This window comes from Tyto alba, unplaced genomic scaffold, assembly GCF_018691265.1.
Source record: "Tyto alba isolate M040663 unplaced genomic scaffold, T.alba_DEE_v4.0 Super-Scaffold_40, whole genome shotgun sequence".
NCBI classification, from domain to species: domain Eukaryota; kingdom Metazoa; phylum Chordata; class Aves; order Strigiformes; family Tytonidae; genus Tyto; species Tyto alba.
Window position 1 is genome coordinate 14884078 of NW_024881316.1, and position 16599 is coordinate 14900676.

The following is a 16599-nucleotide window of genomic DNA, read 5'->3' on the forward strand; positions in this document are numbered from 1 at the left end:
AAAAAGTGATCTAGAAGAAAATGGTAATTTCAAGGATTTGATAAAGATTTTCAGAGAAACAGAAATAAGAGGAGTATTGAGCACTTGGTTTTCATGTTCATACAGTCTAAAATGATGGGGCAAAGAGCAAAGACTGTAAACACTTGCTACAGTTTGTGAGGTTATGATTTGAAGTTTTAAGGCAATTCAGGACTCCTGAGGTTCATGCCAAATAACTGGATTATTATATACTTACATTACTGTGTTGTGGTTAAAATGACTGCCAAAGTCCTAGCTTAGATGAAATTAAGAGAAATTACAGAATTTGTGTTGTACTTGCTGCTAGACTTCTCTGAATTTTTATAACACCCTAAGGATATTGAAAAAATGTAAGATTAATGCTCACAAAAGAGTTGAGGCACTGTCCAAAACTTTGGAAAATGATGCCTGCTAGTAACGTGCTCTAGCATGCTTGAGGTATAGAACTTCCAGTGTAAAAGCAAAAGGGGTGGTTTGACTATTGTGCAGTTTTGTTTATGGGGTATTTTTTTAATTTGAATTCTGTTACGACTGTATTAACAGAGTAACTTTCCATTGGAACAACTTTATCGAGGGCTGTCATGATTGCTGACTTGTAGAGGTGCTGAAAGTGTGCAGGGGAGAGGAAGCTTTTTGTTAACGATACTGAGAGATGTGAAAAGGAGAATAAGAGGCAAATACAGGGCAAAAGCATCTCTCAACAAACCAGTCATGTAAGGAAGTGGCAGACCAGGTGGGTAAGGAAAGAATGTGGGGTGATGGAGACAGAAGCAACCCTGAAAACATCAAAAAAGGCTGAAGGGGGCCCACCTTAAGTATATGCGTGTGGATCAAGAAGTGCTTTATTGGGGAAAGCTTTCTTGCTTTGAGGAGTCAGCCTGACTATGTGCCCATTTGAAGTGTCTGTACACTAATGTATTCACTGTGGAGAAAAGCAGGAGGGGTTGGAATTCTCTGTGTAGTTGCCAAGGCTGCGATCTCGTCAGGACCAAAGAGGCGGGTTGGGGTTCTGGGTGCTGCCGTGGATGGACACAGGCCCTTGGGGAGGGACAGGCCAGGGTGGCAACGAGTGGGAGTCACCTTCATGTGAGAGAGTGGTGGGAATGCCTGGAGCTCTGCCTGGGGACAGCTGAGAGCTCATCGGCGAGGGTTAAAGGGCAGACCAGTGTGGGTGACATTGGGGTGGGTGTCTGGTACAGGCTGCCTGATCAGGAAGAAATAGATGAGGTGGTCTTCTCCTGGGCCTCCTGGTGGACTTGAACCAACCTGCTGTCTGTTGGAGGGGCAACACAGCAGCATGCAAGCAATCCTGGAAGTTTCTGCAGTAGTGCACTGATGGCAGTGTCCTGGCACAGGTCATCAGGGAGCTGATAACAAAAGAAGCTCTGCTGGATTTGATAGTTACAAACAGTGAATAATTGCTTGGGATTGTGAAGGTCAGGGGCAATTTTGGCTGCAGTGACCATGAGGTGATGGAGTTCAGGATCCTGTGAGGAGGGAACAAGGCAAAAAGCAGGATCACAACCCTGGACTTCAGAGGAACAGATTTTGACCTGTCTGGGGGCCTGCTTGGAAGAATCCTGTGGGATATGGTCTGGGGGAGAAAAAAGGGGTCCAGGAGAGCTAGCTGTACTTTAAGGATCTCCTCTTCCAGACTGAAGAATGGTTCATCCTGATGTGCAGGAAGGCAAGCAAAGGAGGCAGAGAGCCTGCATGGATGAGCAAGGAGCCCCTGACAAAGCTCAAACACAAAAAGAAATTGTGTGAGAGGTCGAAGCAGGGATGGGTGACTTGGGAGAAATGCAGAGCCACTCTCTGAAAGTTCAGCGATGGGGTTAGGAAAGCTGAAGGCAGCCTGCAGTTGAATCTGGCAAGGGATGTGAAGAGCAACAAGAATGGCTCCTTCAAGTATATCAGCAGCAAAGGGAAGACTACGGAGAATGTGGTCCTGCTGATGAGTGGAGCAGGAGACCTGGCTGCAGAGGTCAGGGAAAAAGTCAAGATGCTTGACTGTAGTCTTCGCCTCGGTGTTTAGTGATGTCCTGGTTTTGGCTGGGATAGAGCTAATTTTTTTTCCCCTTCGTTAGTGACTAGAATGATGCTGTGTTTTGGAATCAGTATGGGATTTGGACTGAGAAGAATGTTGATAATGTACTGATGTTTTTAGTCGTGGCTAAGAAATCAAGGACTTTGCAACTTCTTATGTCCTGCTAATGCACAGGTATGGAAGAAGCTGGGGGGGGAGCATAGCCAGAGCAATGGATCCAGATTGGCCAATGGAATATTCCACATCATCTAATGTCATGCTTAGTACATAGACAAGAGTTGATTGGGAAGCTCACTCTGGTTTCAGGATTGTTGTTTCAGGATTCTCTCTTCTCTGGGATCACTAGCCAGGAAGACTGGGCATCAGGCAGCTGGTGCTGAGCAATCGCATTGCGCATTACTTGTTTACATTTTCCATTACTGTTACAGTCACCATCGTGTAACTATTATTTTTATTTTACTTCAATTATTAAATTGTTTTAATCTCAACCTACAAGTCTTCTTTCCCTTACACCTCCAACTCTGTCCCCCATTCCCTGGGGGGGGGGGGAGGGTGAGGGAGTGGCTCTGTGGTGTTTGGCTGCCAGCTGGGTCTAAACCAATGACAGGTAGCCAGACTTGTCTTCAGGAATCCAAAGTCCTCGAGACCAGAGGGAAAGTCTGGATCGAGTAAGACTTTTCCTTGGTGGAGGAGGATCAGGCTAGGGAATATTTAAATGAACTGGCCATACACAAATCTTTGGGACCTGGTGGGACTCACCAGCAAGTGCTGAGGGCATTGGCATGACTTTGAGGCCATTCTCAATTATCTTTGAAAGGCTAAGATGATCAGGAGATGTTCCTGAGGACTGGAAGAAAGCAAGTGTCATTCCTGTCTTCAAGAAGGTTGTTCCAGGGAACTACAGACCATCATTTTAATCTCAGTCACCTGAGAAAGGTGATGGAGCAAATCCTCCTGAAAGCTGTTTTCAAATATATGAACAATAAGAAGGTGATCAACATCGATCTACGAAGGGGAAATCATTCCTCTCGAACTTGATAACTTTATACAATGAAAATACTACGTTGGATGAAGGACAGTAGTGGATGTTGTTTTTCCTGACTGAAGCAAGGCTTTCAACACTGTCTCCCACAGCATCCTTACTGACAAACTGATGCAGTACAGGGTTAGATAAGTGGACAGTGAGATTGAAAAGGGCCTGAACTGCTGGGTTCAAAAGGCTGTGATTAGTGACATGAAGTCCAGGTGGAGGCCAGTCACTAATGGTGTACCACAGGCTTAGGTACTGAGACCAGTACTTTTTTAATGTTTTCAAGGATCTGGGTGATGGGACAGTGCGTATCTTCAGTAAATGTGTAGAAGATAACATAACAGGGATGGTTGATACATCATCATGGACAACCTGCTCTAGGGGACCCTGTGTGAGCTGGGGAGTTGGAGCAGGCAATTGCCAGAGGTCCTTTCCCCCCCTCAGTGATTCTGTCTGTCCACTGCTGTTCAACTCTACAGACTGTGGTGGTTTTCCCTGGGCTGTCACTGTAGCAGTCTAGCAGTTAGGTAAGGCAGATGTGTACTGCAGAATCTTAGCATAAAAGTTTTATGCAGAAGTGAAAGTGGTATAGGCTGTACCATTGCTCTCCTTACCCGAGAAGCAGAAAATGTAATTATTAACAAGCTTCCCTTATTACCTCTTTTGTCAAACAGACATGTCCCTGCAACAATCTCTTATTGACAAGAGTTTTTAGAAGTAGAAGCTAGCTCTTGCTTGCAGTAACTATCAAGGCTGTGCAAGGGTGCAGTCCTTGGTTGAACGTTGAGGTTAAATATTCAGAGCGGTGCTCTTCTATAATGCTGATTGCTCAGACCCAGCGTCCTTGGAGGACCAAAGAGAAATCTTAAATCGTACTTTTCTGTTTGAGGGAAGAGGTACCTTCTCTTAATATGAGTACTTGTTTAAAATGAGTATGCAGTGACAGAATTTGTTTGACAACCTTAGTTGGAGGCTCAGAAATTTATGCTAAAAATGGCTAGGGCAGAGGTATGGGAGAAGTTGTCTTTCCCACATCTCTGTGTTCATGAGTGCACCTGTGAAGAGTTGGGAAGAAATAAAAAGTTATGCCCACCTGAGGAAAAGTAGAAGTGTGGCAGCTGGTAAATCAAAATTGCCTACCAAGACACTACAGAAATCAAATACACAGTAAAGTTTTAAATTACCTTGATTTCGCATGTCTGGAGTCCCTCTGCAAAACAACATTCTGATGGGTTAAAATGTCACTAATGCTCCAAAGTAGCCTTTTTGCTGATGCCAGAGATAAACACCTTTTGTAGACAAGCAACTTGTATTTGTGATCTGTAGAAAAATGTGCTCTCTCAGTGTACCGAAATACAATCAGCTCCCTTTCTACTGTTTCAAAAACTGGGGCTGTAGTTGTATCTCATTGTGTTAAGAGATACGTGTCTTGTCTGAATTGATATAAATAATACTGGAAGAGAGAAACTGCTGTAACTGCCTGTGAGCCAGAAACAGCTTCTTGTTCATTAAATAAAATGTAAGCCTGAGGAAGTTTTCTGGTTTGCAGAGTATTGCTACAAATGAGAACGAGTGTGTAACAATTAGGTAACTGAAGGTATGCTGTTCCCCTCCTTCTCCCAGATAGTAGTTTTGAATCTGAACTAATATAATAAGTAAAATGTAGCTACCTTTTCAAGTAGAAAACTGATTTTTTTTTTTTTAATAGTGATGACATAAAAAGTTGGGAAATAAGGGGAAATAAATTGTCTGTTCTTTAGTGTTAACATAATGTAAACAGGTTAGTTAGTGTTTATTTTAAAAAGGCAAAACTAAAGCTTTTCCAAATCCTGTTACGCACTCAAATAACTGCAGGATGTGTCTGGGTTCCTTTTAAAAGCATTTCCTGGAGTGCTTGCCTGGCTCTCGGGCAGGACAGCTCTACTTCACACATTGGTGGCTGTGTTGGTGAGAGCTTCCCAGGCTGGATATTGCTGTCCTGGAATTGGGCTGCCCAGAACAGTAGCTCAGTTGAGCTGTGGCAGTGTGGGATTTCTGGAGTTGTGTGAATGTAGACTAAAGAGTGTACTAAAATAAGGAAAATATGTTATTCACCTGTTTACAAAAGCTGTAATGTTGAAAACAATGCCCTCAATATTTTTTTGAGACTTCTGGTTGTCAGATGCTTATGTTCATCAAATGCTTACCAGTCTTTTAAAAATCTGGCTATTTGTCCCTTGATACTTTGGATACCATTTATTATAAAAGATGGATGGTAGTAATAAACACTAGATAAACTTGAGCAGAGGCACTGTAAGTAGATGAAAGAGGAAAAACCCAGGTGAAATTTTATAATGAATGTGTCACATTGTAACTTCCTGCGGCACCTGTGTGTGTCGAGTGCCAGATCAGTGCTCCAGATGTTAAAACCCAACACCCAGCTTTGTATTGCTTCTGAACCTGAGCAAATGAATGAAATGTTAACAGCAGATCTCCTCTGTCAGTGTCTCTGTGCAGTGTTCAGATGTTACTGTGTTGAGCGAAATGCAAAGATACTCGGACTTCCAGGGAGGCGCAGGATTGCAATGCAAAATGAAGGGCTGAGTTCTGAAATTTTTGCTAGGGCCATGAATTTGTTGTGTACAGGCAAGAAGGTGTTAAAGTGATGTGGGAAGACCAGCAAAATGTGAGTGAAGTATGACTAGGTAGATGAAGCCTCTGAAGTTTGTTGAGAAAGAGTGGTCATTTTGGTGTTTGTTAATGTGAATAGTAGATTTACAGTGCTTCGACTTAATAATGGCACAACTGTTCATACAGGCTCTTTACCTTGCTGTTACTGTGGTAAGTGTACTACTAACGCTAGTAGGGCATGAAGATGAAACTAGGAAAATAAGGAACATAAGTGGGTATAATGCTAAACGACAAACATGGTACCAATTCATAATTCATTTTCATGTTTAATGTAAACTTTCATTTTAATGTATTACAACAGCTGCTTCAGCTTGTGCTGGAGTTTTGGAAAAAAGTGTCTTACTGAAGAGCATAAATCCAACTTGCTGAAGGATTTGTGATCTGTATTATAAATGCATCAAGCTTTGTCTGTACTGTTGAGAATTAATGTAATCTTTATGTTGTGTTTTGAATGCAGTATGGAAAACTGTTAAAAGCATGGCGGGGAAATGTTTATGTATGCCACTAGTTCTGTTTTTCAGTTCATTGTGTTAGTTAACTGTAACATCAGAACAGTTAATGGTATGGTTGAAATGATTTCTACCTTACTTCTAGGGATCAGATGATTGCCTTGTAAAAATCTGGGCAACAGATGATGGAAGGTTGTTGGCTACCCTGAGAGGGCATGCAGCTGAAATATCTGATATGGCAGTGAACTATGAAAACACCATGATAGCTGCTGGAAGCTGTGATAAAATGATCAGAGTTTGGTGCCTTCGAACTTGTGCACCCTTAGCAGTTCTGCAGGGCCACAGTGCATCTATAACATCATTGCAGGTAGGTTTTTGCTTTGCGAACTCACCTGAGCAATAAAATGCATCATTTGACTGAAAGAGGAACCACCTGAGAATGGTCTGTGTAATAAAAAAGTGTGCCTGGCAATTAAGCTGTGAAGTGGGAAGGAATTTTCAGGGTACACATTGCAAAATAACATGTTTATTGTCAAAATGCCTGACCCTTGAAAAATGCCAGACATAATCCTTGTTCAGAAAAATTGCATGATGCATGTGGGCAGTTCTGTTTTGAAGTATTCCTTTGCAGGCTGTGATTCTGAGCACAGGTCCATTGAGTAAGAACTGCAGTCACTGCTGAATACTTTGGTTTGTTTCTGTTTAGAGTTGCATGCTGTTGCACAACTTGGGTTGTGGGGAGGGAGAACCCAGAGTGCTTTGTCAAGTAACCCAGAAAGGTTGTTCTGAAGGAAGAGTGTGGCTCTGAGCAGCATCGTGTTATTTTGGTGTTCCTTGCAATTTATTTTCCTTCAATATGGTTTGATACTTGATTTTTTTTTTTTCTTTTTTCTTGTGAGAAGTCAATGACTTGAGGAACTTCTTGGCACATCTGAAACAGATTAACAGGAGACCTTTTCTTTTTTCTTCCCCTCCCTCTCCCTCAGTTCTCTCCACTGTGCAGTGGCTCAAAGAGATACTTATCTTCAACCGGGGCAGATGGAACAATATGCTTTTGGCTGTGGGATGCTGGCACCCTTAAAATAAAGTTAGTTGCCATTTTATTTGTTGCTATTTCTTTCTTTCTTTCTTTCTTTTTTTTTTTTTTTTTTTTTTTGGTAATTAAGAATGATGTACAAATGTTGGAGAAAAAATTTGACTAAAACAAAACTTGTCACTGGCTGGTTCACTGTGTAATTGTTGAGTATGTTCTATTTCCGATGTAGCTATAGCTTGCTTATCTTTTTAGGACTAAGCTGATAATGTAACATTTTGTGGACTGAAGCAAGTAACTAGACCCAGTTTTGCTGTATCTCTTAATTTAGTAAAAAAGTCTAACTTTTTTTTTTTGTAATATGATGTCAAAGTTGGTGCTTTTTGGTTCTGTTCTCATCTCTGAATCCCAAATGAAATGAAAATTGCGTTGATAAAGTGTTTTCAATTTAGACTTGAAAATGCAGATTTTTTTAGGATATGGTAATATCCTAGTATAAATTAGGATGGGGTATTTTTGATTTTTGTTCTTTCCTTATCTGTATTACCTTTTTATAGTGGCACTTTACTGTAGCATGGCAGGAGGCAGAATTCTTGTTCAGCTGTGTATTGGTGGCTGAAGTTGAGCCTGAAGTTTCTACCTTTAAAGTATAAGATACTAAAAATGTTGTCAGGACCCTCAAATAGAGATAGCTTATTAAAATTAACTTGTTCAGTGGCTTTCAGATGCTTTTTGCTCCTTTTCCTTTATCACAAAACACTTCTATCTTAACATTCAAAATAGTTGTTTTAGTAATAGTTAGTGATTTAGCTTTGGAGATGGGATGTGTTCCTACAGATATGTTCTTCTGGCAGGTAGGTTCCATTTTCTTGTAGTTTTGGTAATTGCTGTTAGAATCTCTTTTGCATTGTGCCAAGGTTATGTAGGGTTTGTAGGAACGTTTGCCTAGATGCTTCTCTAGTTGTCTGGACCTTAACTATTTGATGTTCTCTGTGTGTTTTGGCTCTTTTCTGATGCTGTAGATGAACCTGCTTCTCAGGCTGTTGATCCTCTGCTGCCTGGTGCATGCTGTAATCAAAGTAATACTTCTTACTGAGGAGGGGAAGCGATGGCTTGTATGCTTGTTTTCAATGTGCAAAGGAGAGGAGTTGCACCACATTATTTTTCTTAAGGTCTCTTAAGTCTGAGCTCTTGTTGAAAAGATGACAACTTAATCTGCCTGATTGGTAAACCTCTCAGCCCACGTTTCTCTCTTACTTTTTTTCCTTTCTTTCTTTTTTCTCCTTTTCCTAAGTAAAGTTTGAGTCTGTGGAATTGAATTTTGAAACAGTTCTGTCATTAGAGAATAGCAGAATCCATGAGAGTTTAGTAGGTTATAGTATATGAGCTGGGAGATGAATGCCCAGAAATCATGAATGTTTGGATGAATCATGGAGCTGGATGAGATTTGTCTTGAAGTAAAACTTAGGGAGTGAGAAAGGTGGTGTCAGTTATGGTAGGGGATTCTCAACTAATTCCTTTCCATGGTGATATGTAAATGTAGAATAAAAAATTTCAGTGAGATGCACTCAGGAAATATTAAAGAAATAAAAGATTTTTTGAGTAATGCTTTTATGTATAAGTAGCTTTCATGTCTGTGATCAGACAGTGGCATAGAGAAAACAGATTAGTTCATCTGTCTCACGCAGCATAAGCAAGTAAGTGGTCTGGTAACCCAAGTCGTGCCAGTGACTCATGTTGCTTAACAGTAGTGTGCAGAGTGAATTTTGAGACTGGAATTTGTACCATCCTTACCTTCTGTTCTGGAAGTATTTTATACATTGTCTTTGAGAAGACAGAAGAACCCTTTAAACTGTAGTTCTTCAGTCTGGGAAAAGATGAATGCATGAAGATTGGATATGTACAGTTATGAGTGTCTTGAGGAGGGCATATAATGAGTAATTGCTTGTTGGCCCATATTGTACCAGAGGGTATCAAGTGAAGGTAGCCAATTCCAACCTGGGAGGAAACGAGTCTTTACAAAACATGCAGTTCAGTTATGAAACTCCTTGCCACAGGGTATTATGCATTATATGAAAATATTAAAAGGCATCACTGTGTGCTTTTTCTGCTTTTACATATCCCATTTTGGCTGCTTTGGAGGCAGGATACTGGTCTTAGATCTTTGTTTGAACTTAGTAAAGCTGTTATAATTGATACTTTTTGATGCAAGCTAAAACTTGGTAAAAATATGGTAAGATCTAAATAAGAAACAGTTACGTCTTTTCGGACTGGGACATAACTGTGTAGGCCATCTGGAAGAGAGAATAACTGGTGGGGTGGGAAGTTTGTCCTTCCTTTTTTCGCTATAGTAAAAAATACAGACTTGCTTCTGTTCAGTATCTCTAAAAAGGAGGAAAGCAGCAGAGAGAATAAGATCTCTTGCCACAGTTATTGAGGCTCTGAGCTTGCTGCCCTGTATCTCAGTTCCAGAACCACTCACACCCCAGAAAGGAGAAATGGGAGCTTTCAAGCAAGACCGAAAGATCTGAGTAGTACAGATGAAAGGTGCTGTCACATGCTTATGTCAGAACTTGATTTCATGCTCCTGCTGAGCTCGACTGCCACCTGTCCTTCAAGAATACAATTGCTATTAGTGATGAAAGTGTGTTACTAAATCAACTAGTGCTTTAGATGAGGACTGGTGGAGATGTGTGTGTATAAATGTATATTTATATATATATATATACACACATGCACCCCACCCCCTACTTTTTATACTCAGCACTACTTGAATCATCTGGCAGTGAGTTAAGATTATGAGCTGTTGGGCAGCCTCATGATGATCATGTGGTTGATTGTAGTTTCAAGATGATTGTCAGTGCCAGCAGTACTTTGTTGAACTTTTCCATGAAATATGGGAAAGGCAGCATTTGGATACACTACTGTGTTCAGTGTGTTCTCAAATTAAAAATAGTCAGTTTTGTTTTTAACTGTGCTGAAAACTGCTTCAGTGGAACCCAGCTTGGATGGTTAAATCTACTGGATCAACTCCCTGTCTTTAACTGAAAATTTTACTTAGTCCCTCCTGGGAGGAGCTCCCTCTGAAGGGAATCTTTCCCTGTCATCTTCTTCAGGAGATGAGGAAACTCAAAATTGTTCTTTACTCCCCACTTAAAAGATCAAAATATTATAGAGCAGATTTTTAGCTCAGCATATTATGAAAAATGGGAGAACTCACTACCTTGAGAACTGTAGCATTTGCCATTAAAATGGACTTTGACATCCTTTAAGCATTGTATTGTCTGGTGCCCTATCCCTGTTCTGTTTTCAGTTTGGGTTTTTATCTCTGCAAATGTTGATTTTGCTTCATTCTTAGATCGCAAAAATCCTTGTATTCAGCTTTGCCAGCAGCTCTGCTGCAGTATTAATAATGTCTCTGAAATCAGAGGCTTCCCAAGTTGGTCTCCCAGTTTTTTGATAACCTCATTAATTGAAGCACGTTCAGTATTTAAGTTGCACATATGGCCCAGACGGTAGATGCTCAGTGACAGAGCTCTCTTCCAATAAACTGCAGGACACGTTATAGTAGGTTTGGTGCCAGAGGATCAAGCACAGACATTGACATGGCTGACCTCAAGATTCTCATGTTGTTCAAAGGAGAGTGATCAGCTTCTGTGTATAGTGTGGGTGCATGTTCTTCAGTATTATAGAGCCTCCTGTGTGCTCCTCTTCTTTCAGTGAAGAGATTTCTGACGAGGCAGTTACCCTGTATGACTAAAAGCAGAAACATTTCAGGTAGATTAATTTGGTTTCCAAATAGAGAACTGTGAAGTTGTTCATTGCTGCAGGTAAGGAAGTCCAGGAATGTGGCCCAAACAAGATGAGAAAGCAAAAATTTAGGCAATCGAGACTTTCCCTATATTTAGTCTCCTGTTACTATTCTGGATGGTGATAAAAACACAGAAGTTGGATCCTGTATCAGTTGACAGTTGGGAGAAGAATGAAAATCAGCCTCAGGTCATCAGTAATTAAAGAATAATCTGCCTCAGGTTTAAGGGAGGATGATTACAGTTGGTCAGTGCATCAAAGTTAAATCAGTTGCACTGTAAAATATTTGCATATGTATTTTCTCTGAGAAAGATGCTAAGTTTTCTTGTTATTCTACTGCCACCTGTTTGGATCACAAGTTTCCAGTGTTAGTCTGTTACTGGCAGACCATATGAACAAGGCAGCAGAACTGTCTCACAGATTTGGGTAGAGGATCTTACTATACTGCTTTTCTTATTTTCTATTTTTTCCCCCATAATTTTAAAAGGAGGAAAAAAACTTAGGAAAAACACGTGCTGATGATTTTGATGTTCCTGTTTTGGACAAGACGTTGGTGTCTCAATTGTCGTCATTGTGGTGTGATACTTCCCACCTGCTTTCTTAAGCTGAAGGCACTTGATGTGAAAGGGGCTGGTCATACATCAGAATTTGCATATGCTGAACCTTGTTCATTAGCTGGTGAACGGAGACTTAATTTGGAGAGGTTGTATCACACATTTGTTTTCTGGGAAGAAGTCTTGCTTGAGCCACTACATGTCCAGAGTGAGGTTTGTCTGCAGGGCTTGGTTTAGGTAACCATTCCTGCACTATGGCTGCATTTTGAAGAAAATGAACTTGAAACATTTATGTGGGTGAGTGTGTCCCTTATCTGAGGCACATACACCAAATTGCTTCTTTGTCTGCTGCTCTGAGTGCAGGTTATTTTTTGACTGCAGCCGATCTCATTTCTGGATTCATGTTGAACTTAATGCAGGTCACTTCCAGGAGGAAAATGGTTTACCGGGGCATTTCTGAACCACTCTATGAAATGTTTGTGAAGGTATCTTAGTGCCTTTCAGCTACTTAATAATTGGATTGAGAATATCTGTAAAGTGAAACAGTTAGCTTGGTTTCTGTATGTTGCAAGAAATTATGGCTTTGTCCCCTTTCCTTGCTTCCCCAAAATACCGAGTGTCCAGCTTATTTTGCAAAGACCACGGGATGCTCTATTGTAAGAGAATGCCATAATCTTTTGTCTCCTAATGCCTAAAATAACACACATTAGAGAGACAGAAGTTGGAGAATTTAACTCGGTTATCCAGACTAGAACATAAGTGCATACTTGCTCTATTTTGCAGCTGTCCTAACTCCAAAGGCAGAGTTCACAAACCACAGTGGAAGAAAACAGCAGCCTATTTATCTATTTACACTTGCTCCAAATTATGTAAGCTGCATATTGAATCATCTGACAGTTCTTTTTATGTTACTATCTCAGTTAAGAAGGGTTTAAACTGTTCTGTAGAATAGATCTATGTCTTGTTTAGTGTATCTTGTTGTGAAGTTTCCTTGTCATGAGTCTGCAAGGAGTTACCTTACAACTCCTGAAGTCAACAGAAATGCCCTGTACTGAATTGGCAATTTGGAGAAAGATTTTAACTGGTGTTCCTGGTGTTTATTGTTTTGTTTTATGTGTAAGCGCCACTTAAGGTTTAATGCTTACTACCTTCTTCGAGAGAGCAATAACTGATGAGTGGAGAAAGGTCTCTAATGCATCTGCCTTCAGCTGAAATTAATTATATGGACCATTTTGCTTTTAAATGAGAAAATTTTGGATAAGTTATGAATATACATTCTTTTATGTTAAAACAGATCTTTAGTGATGACACTTGTGGGTGTAATGCTGCTGTTCTCTAGTAAGTTTATTCTTTGAGTGAAGATTGCAGATGGCATACTATGCAAGACCACCTACTGATTTGAGGTTGCTGCAGTGCAGGAGCAGAATTGAAGTAATGACTGAAAAACCAGATCTGATTTGTTTTGGTTTTATACACTCTTAAAGTGCCAAATCCATCAAAGCTTTAGTTCTGCTTGCACATCAGGTTCTGAAATGTCTAAAAGAAAACATAGTCCATAAAGTAAAATTCCTTACAAACTTCTGGCCATTTTCCTGACATTCTTTGGGTGTTATTTGAAACTAGCTCACAAAGAATATATGTTCTCTGAAGAAGCTTACACGTTCTAATACTGTGAAAAAATGAAACTTCTCTAAATTTCTTTTGTATCCTTATCTATAAAGAGTACCAAGCTCTGTTTCTCTCTTGTAAAAACAGCCATGTGCTACAGGAGAAAACCAGAGTTCCAGTACACCTAGTGGTTTAAAACTGAACATCATGGGCAGCTGGCTCTAGTGTCTTCTGTTCTACTTTGCCAGTGACTTAAGGAGAATGTTTTATATAGCAATATTAGAGGATAGACGGGAACGGGATTTAAGTTGTGATACAACTCTCCTCGGATACATGGATTATTTAGTCCATCTGGATGTCTTAGTTTCCTAAAGATCAGATCATGAAACATAGTCACACAAAATTGTTTATAGATGGGCAGCCATCTGTTCCTTCGTAGTTGATTTTGTCCTTCTGTGCTTTATTTCTAAGATACTGACTTATTTTTTGAAGCCCTATTAGGAAATTATTTAACTGTTTCTTTATTTGTAGTCCAAGGCCAACAAAGTTTACAGAACGCCCTCGGCCCGGAGTCCAAATGATCTGTTCTTCTTTCAGTGCTGGTAAAAGACTACTTTTTTTTTTTTTTTTTTTTCCTTTTCCTCTCTTGTATCAATATAAGAAGTAAAATGAAGTATAATACAGTTATTGTAGCATATTTCTTGCTAATAAGATAGAATTGAGTTAAAGTAGCTATTAATAAACCCCACATATTTAAAATAGAATTTCAGAATCTATGCGTTAATGCTTGGTGATATGGAAACTCTTGAAAACAGTTAAATACAAAATGTTGAAAGTAAGTCTCATCTGACTGCAAGTCTTTTAAAACATGATAAATATCTTTTTCTCAGAGTGATTCTGAGAGTCGGCTTTATCTGAGATGGAATTTATAGGGATTGGGACAAGAAGGTGTTGATTACCAGGTTCTCACGGTCTGAATTTCATTGATTCCAGAGTTGGCAATTGAAGAGTGCAACATAAATAATTGGATAAAATAACAAAATGACAGAAACTGATTTTCAGAAAGTGTACTGGAGCTCTAGTTCCACTCGATTTTTCTGAAGTTTGAGGCTTCTAAGGGCTTAGTTGCAAACAAATTACTGTAGTTAGCTAATCTTTCAGATATGTCTGCAGATATGTATTTATCTGACAGCAAATGTGGGGTAATTCAACTCCAGTTAAACTTTTGAGTTTCTAAATCTTGTTTTTACTTAAAGGTCAGTTACAGGCATAGCTGAAATAAGACACAGCTGTAAACTTCAGTATTTGATGTTGAAGGCATTTGAAAAAACTAATAATGTTAGATTGCCCTTTTTTCTGAAGTCTTATCTGTTTGTCTTTCTCAGGTGGAATGTTTTTGGCCACTGGAAGTACAGATCACATCATTAGGGTTTATTTCTTTGGATCAGGTCAGCCAGAGAAGATATCAGAGTTGGAGTTTCATACTGTAAATACTTTTTAAAGATTACATATTTATTTGATTAAAATAATAATTTGGATAATTTGAAATAATTTTTTTCCTTTTCTACTCTTTTTTTGTATAGGACAAAGTTGACAGCATTCAGTTTTCTAATAGTAGTAGCAGGTAAGCACACAATTTATTTATTCAGAACTATTTTTTTGCCCTTGTGGACATTTGTAAATATCAGTTTCTGTAAGTTTAAAAAAAACTACTTTCTGTTTTGAGATTTATCTGATAAAATAATCTATAACTACTGGATTCTTACTGTTTTGTTTTAATAACACTCCTTCAGTTTTACAGTTGTTTTCATTGTAATGAATGATTAAAGTATTTTGAATTTGTCAAAATCAAGTAATTTTATACTCCTTAATATTGCTTAAGAAACGTACGTGTGTATATATTCACATTAAAAATACATTAATTTTATATATATTTAAATAGATAAATACTTAAATTAACCTTTTTTCAATTAAGCGACTGCTGGATACAGGAAAACCGTCAAACTAGATCTAACAATATTTTGTTTAGCTAGCCTAATGTTTTTTAATGTTTCACTTTAAGTTCTGGATGTTGGATGTGAAGGAAGCTAAAGAAAACAGTTTTGTTTATTATGAAGTTTCTGACACTTCACTTAATTGATGTTCAAACGTACACTTTTATTATGATAAAAATAGTTGTAAACCAGGCTTGATTGTGTTCCACCCACCTTTTTCTCTTCCTTCTGTCCCTGCACCCCAAAAAGTGGGAAGAAAAAGATGGGTGAGGCTCAAGCTGGGAAACATTTCTTCGGATAAGCATCGTAGTACTTGGTCAATATACAGTGCTAGTTTATTGGGAGTAGGTTTTGTCTGGTTTAAGTCATGTCTGTACTTCTGCTTGCAGGGCTCTCCTGGCCCTTCAGCTATTTTTAGCCTTCAGTTTTCTTCCTTAGCTTTGCCTGATGCCTTAGGGTCAGTTTCTTAGAATGCACATTGGGTTATGGTGTCCCTGTGCCAGAGCAGTGTCATAACTCAGCAAGGTGCACCAAAGGTCAAAGTACAGTTATTTTGGAAGGGGCTTGGGATGGGAAAGCAGGTTCCACTTTTTGCAGGTCTTCCATTTTTTAGTGGTATGGGAAGTGGTTTTCACCTCAAACCAGTTGTACAGCATTCTGACACTGTTTGGACTTCTTACCTTACAGCTTCCTTCTTTGAGTTCTGAATTCTGGAACTTCAGTTTTCAAGTGTCTTTTCTGTAAAGATCTGCCTTTGATCTCTGAGTAACATTTTTCCCCTTTTGTTAGATTTGTGAGTGGAAGCCGTGATGGAACAGCACGAATCTGGCAATTTAAGCGAAGGGAATGGAAAAGCATTTTGTTAGATATGGCTACTCGCCCAGCAGGGTAAGTGATGTAAAATGTTCTGCTATCAGATAGGTACTTGAAGGCCATTGTTATAATTTGCTGACATATTTAAAAAAACAAACAAACAAGGAAAAAAACCCAACCAACCAAACAAAAAACAAACAAAACCAAAAACAAACAAACAAAAAAAACAACAACAACAAAAAAACCCCAACAAACAAAAACCAAACAAACAAACCAAAAACACAAGAAAGAAAGGAGTGGAAAAAAGGGTGGGGGGGAGAGGAGGAAGGCCTTAAATTATTATTGCTTAAATAGACAGTATGTTTGTCTAGCTCTTGAAGTCCAATGAAAACAAATATTTGACTACATATTCAGCTGTGGAAACTTAACTTGTCCTGATAATAGCTCCACTAGTGTATTGATTAGATTAAAAGAATAAAGGATACTCAAAACCCATTAAAGGTCGAATCTGTATGGCTTTTTTTTACATAGGTATTTATTTCTGGAGCAAGAAAACCTGGTCAAATCTGTTCT

At 39.2% G+C, this 16599-nt stretch overlaps 1 protein-coding gene across 3 annotated transcripts in view; it reads left to right on the forward strand.

Moving 5' to 3' along the window:
• Nucleotides 1-16599, forward strand: part of LOC104367456 (pleckstrin homology domain interacting protein) — a 120408-nt gene that overhangs the window by 29378 nt on the left and 74431 nt on the right. For all 3 annotated transcript variants that reach the window (XM_042802882.1, XM_042802883.1, XM_042802884.1), the window contains exons 8-13: nucleotides 6360-6581; nucleotides 7201-7301; nucleotides 13751-13821; nucleotides 14605-14705; nucleotides 14803-14843; nucleotides 16003-16101. In XM_042802882.1, coding sequence (XP_042658816.1) covers nucleotides 6360-6581; nucleotides 7201-7301; nucleotides 13751-13821; nucleotides 14605-14705; nucleotides 14803-14843; nucleotides 16003-16101 — 635 coding nt within the window. The remainder of the gene's footprint in view (nucleotides 1-6359; nucleotides 6582-7200; nucleotides 7302-13750; nucleotides 13822-14604; nucleotides 14706-14802; nucleotides 14844-16002; nucleotides 16102-16599) is intronic.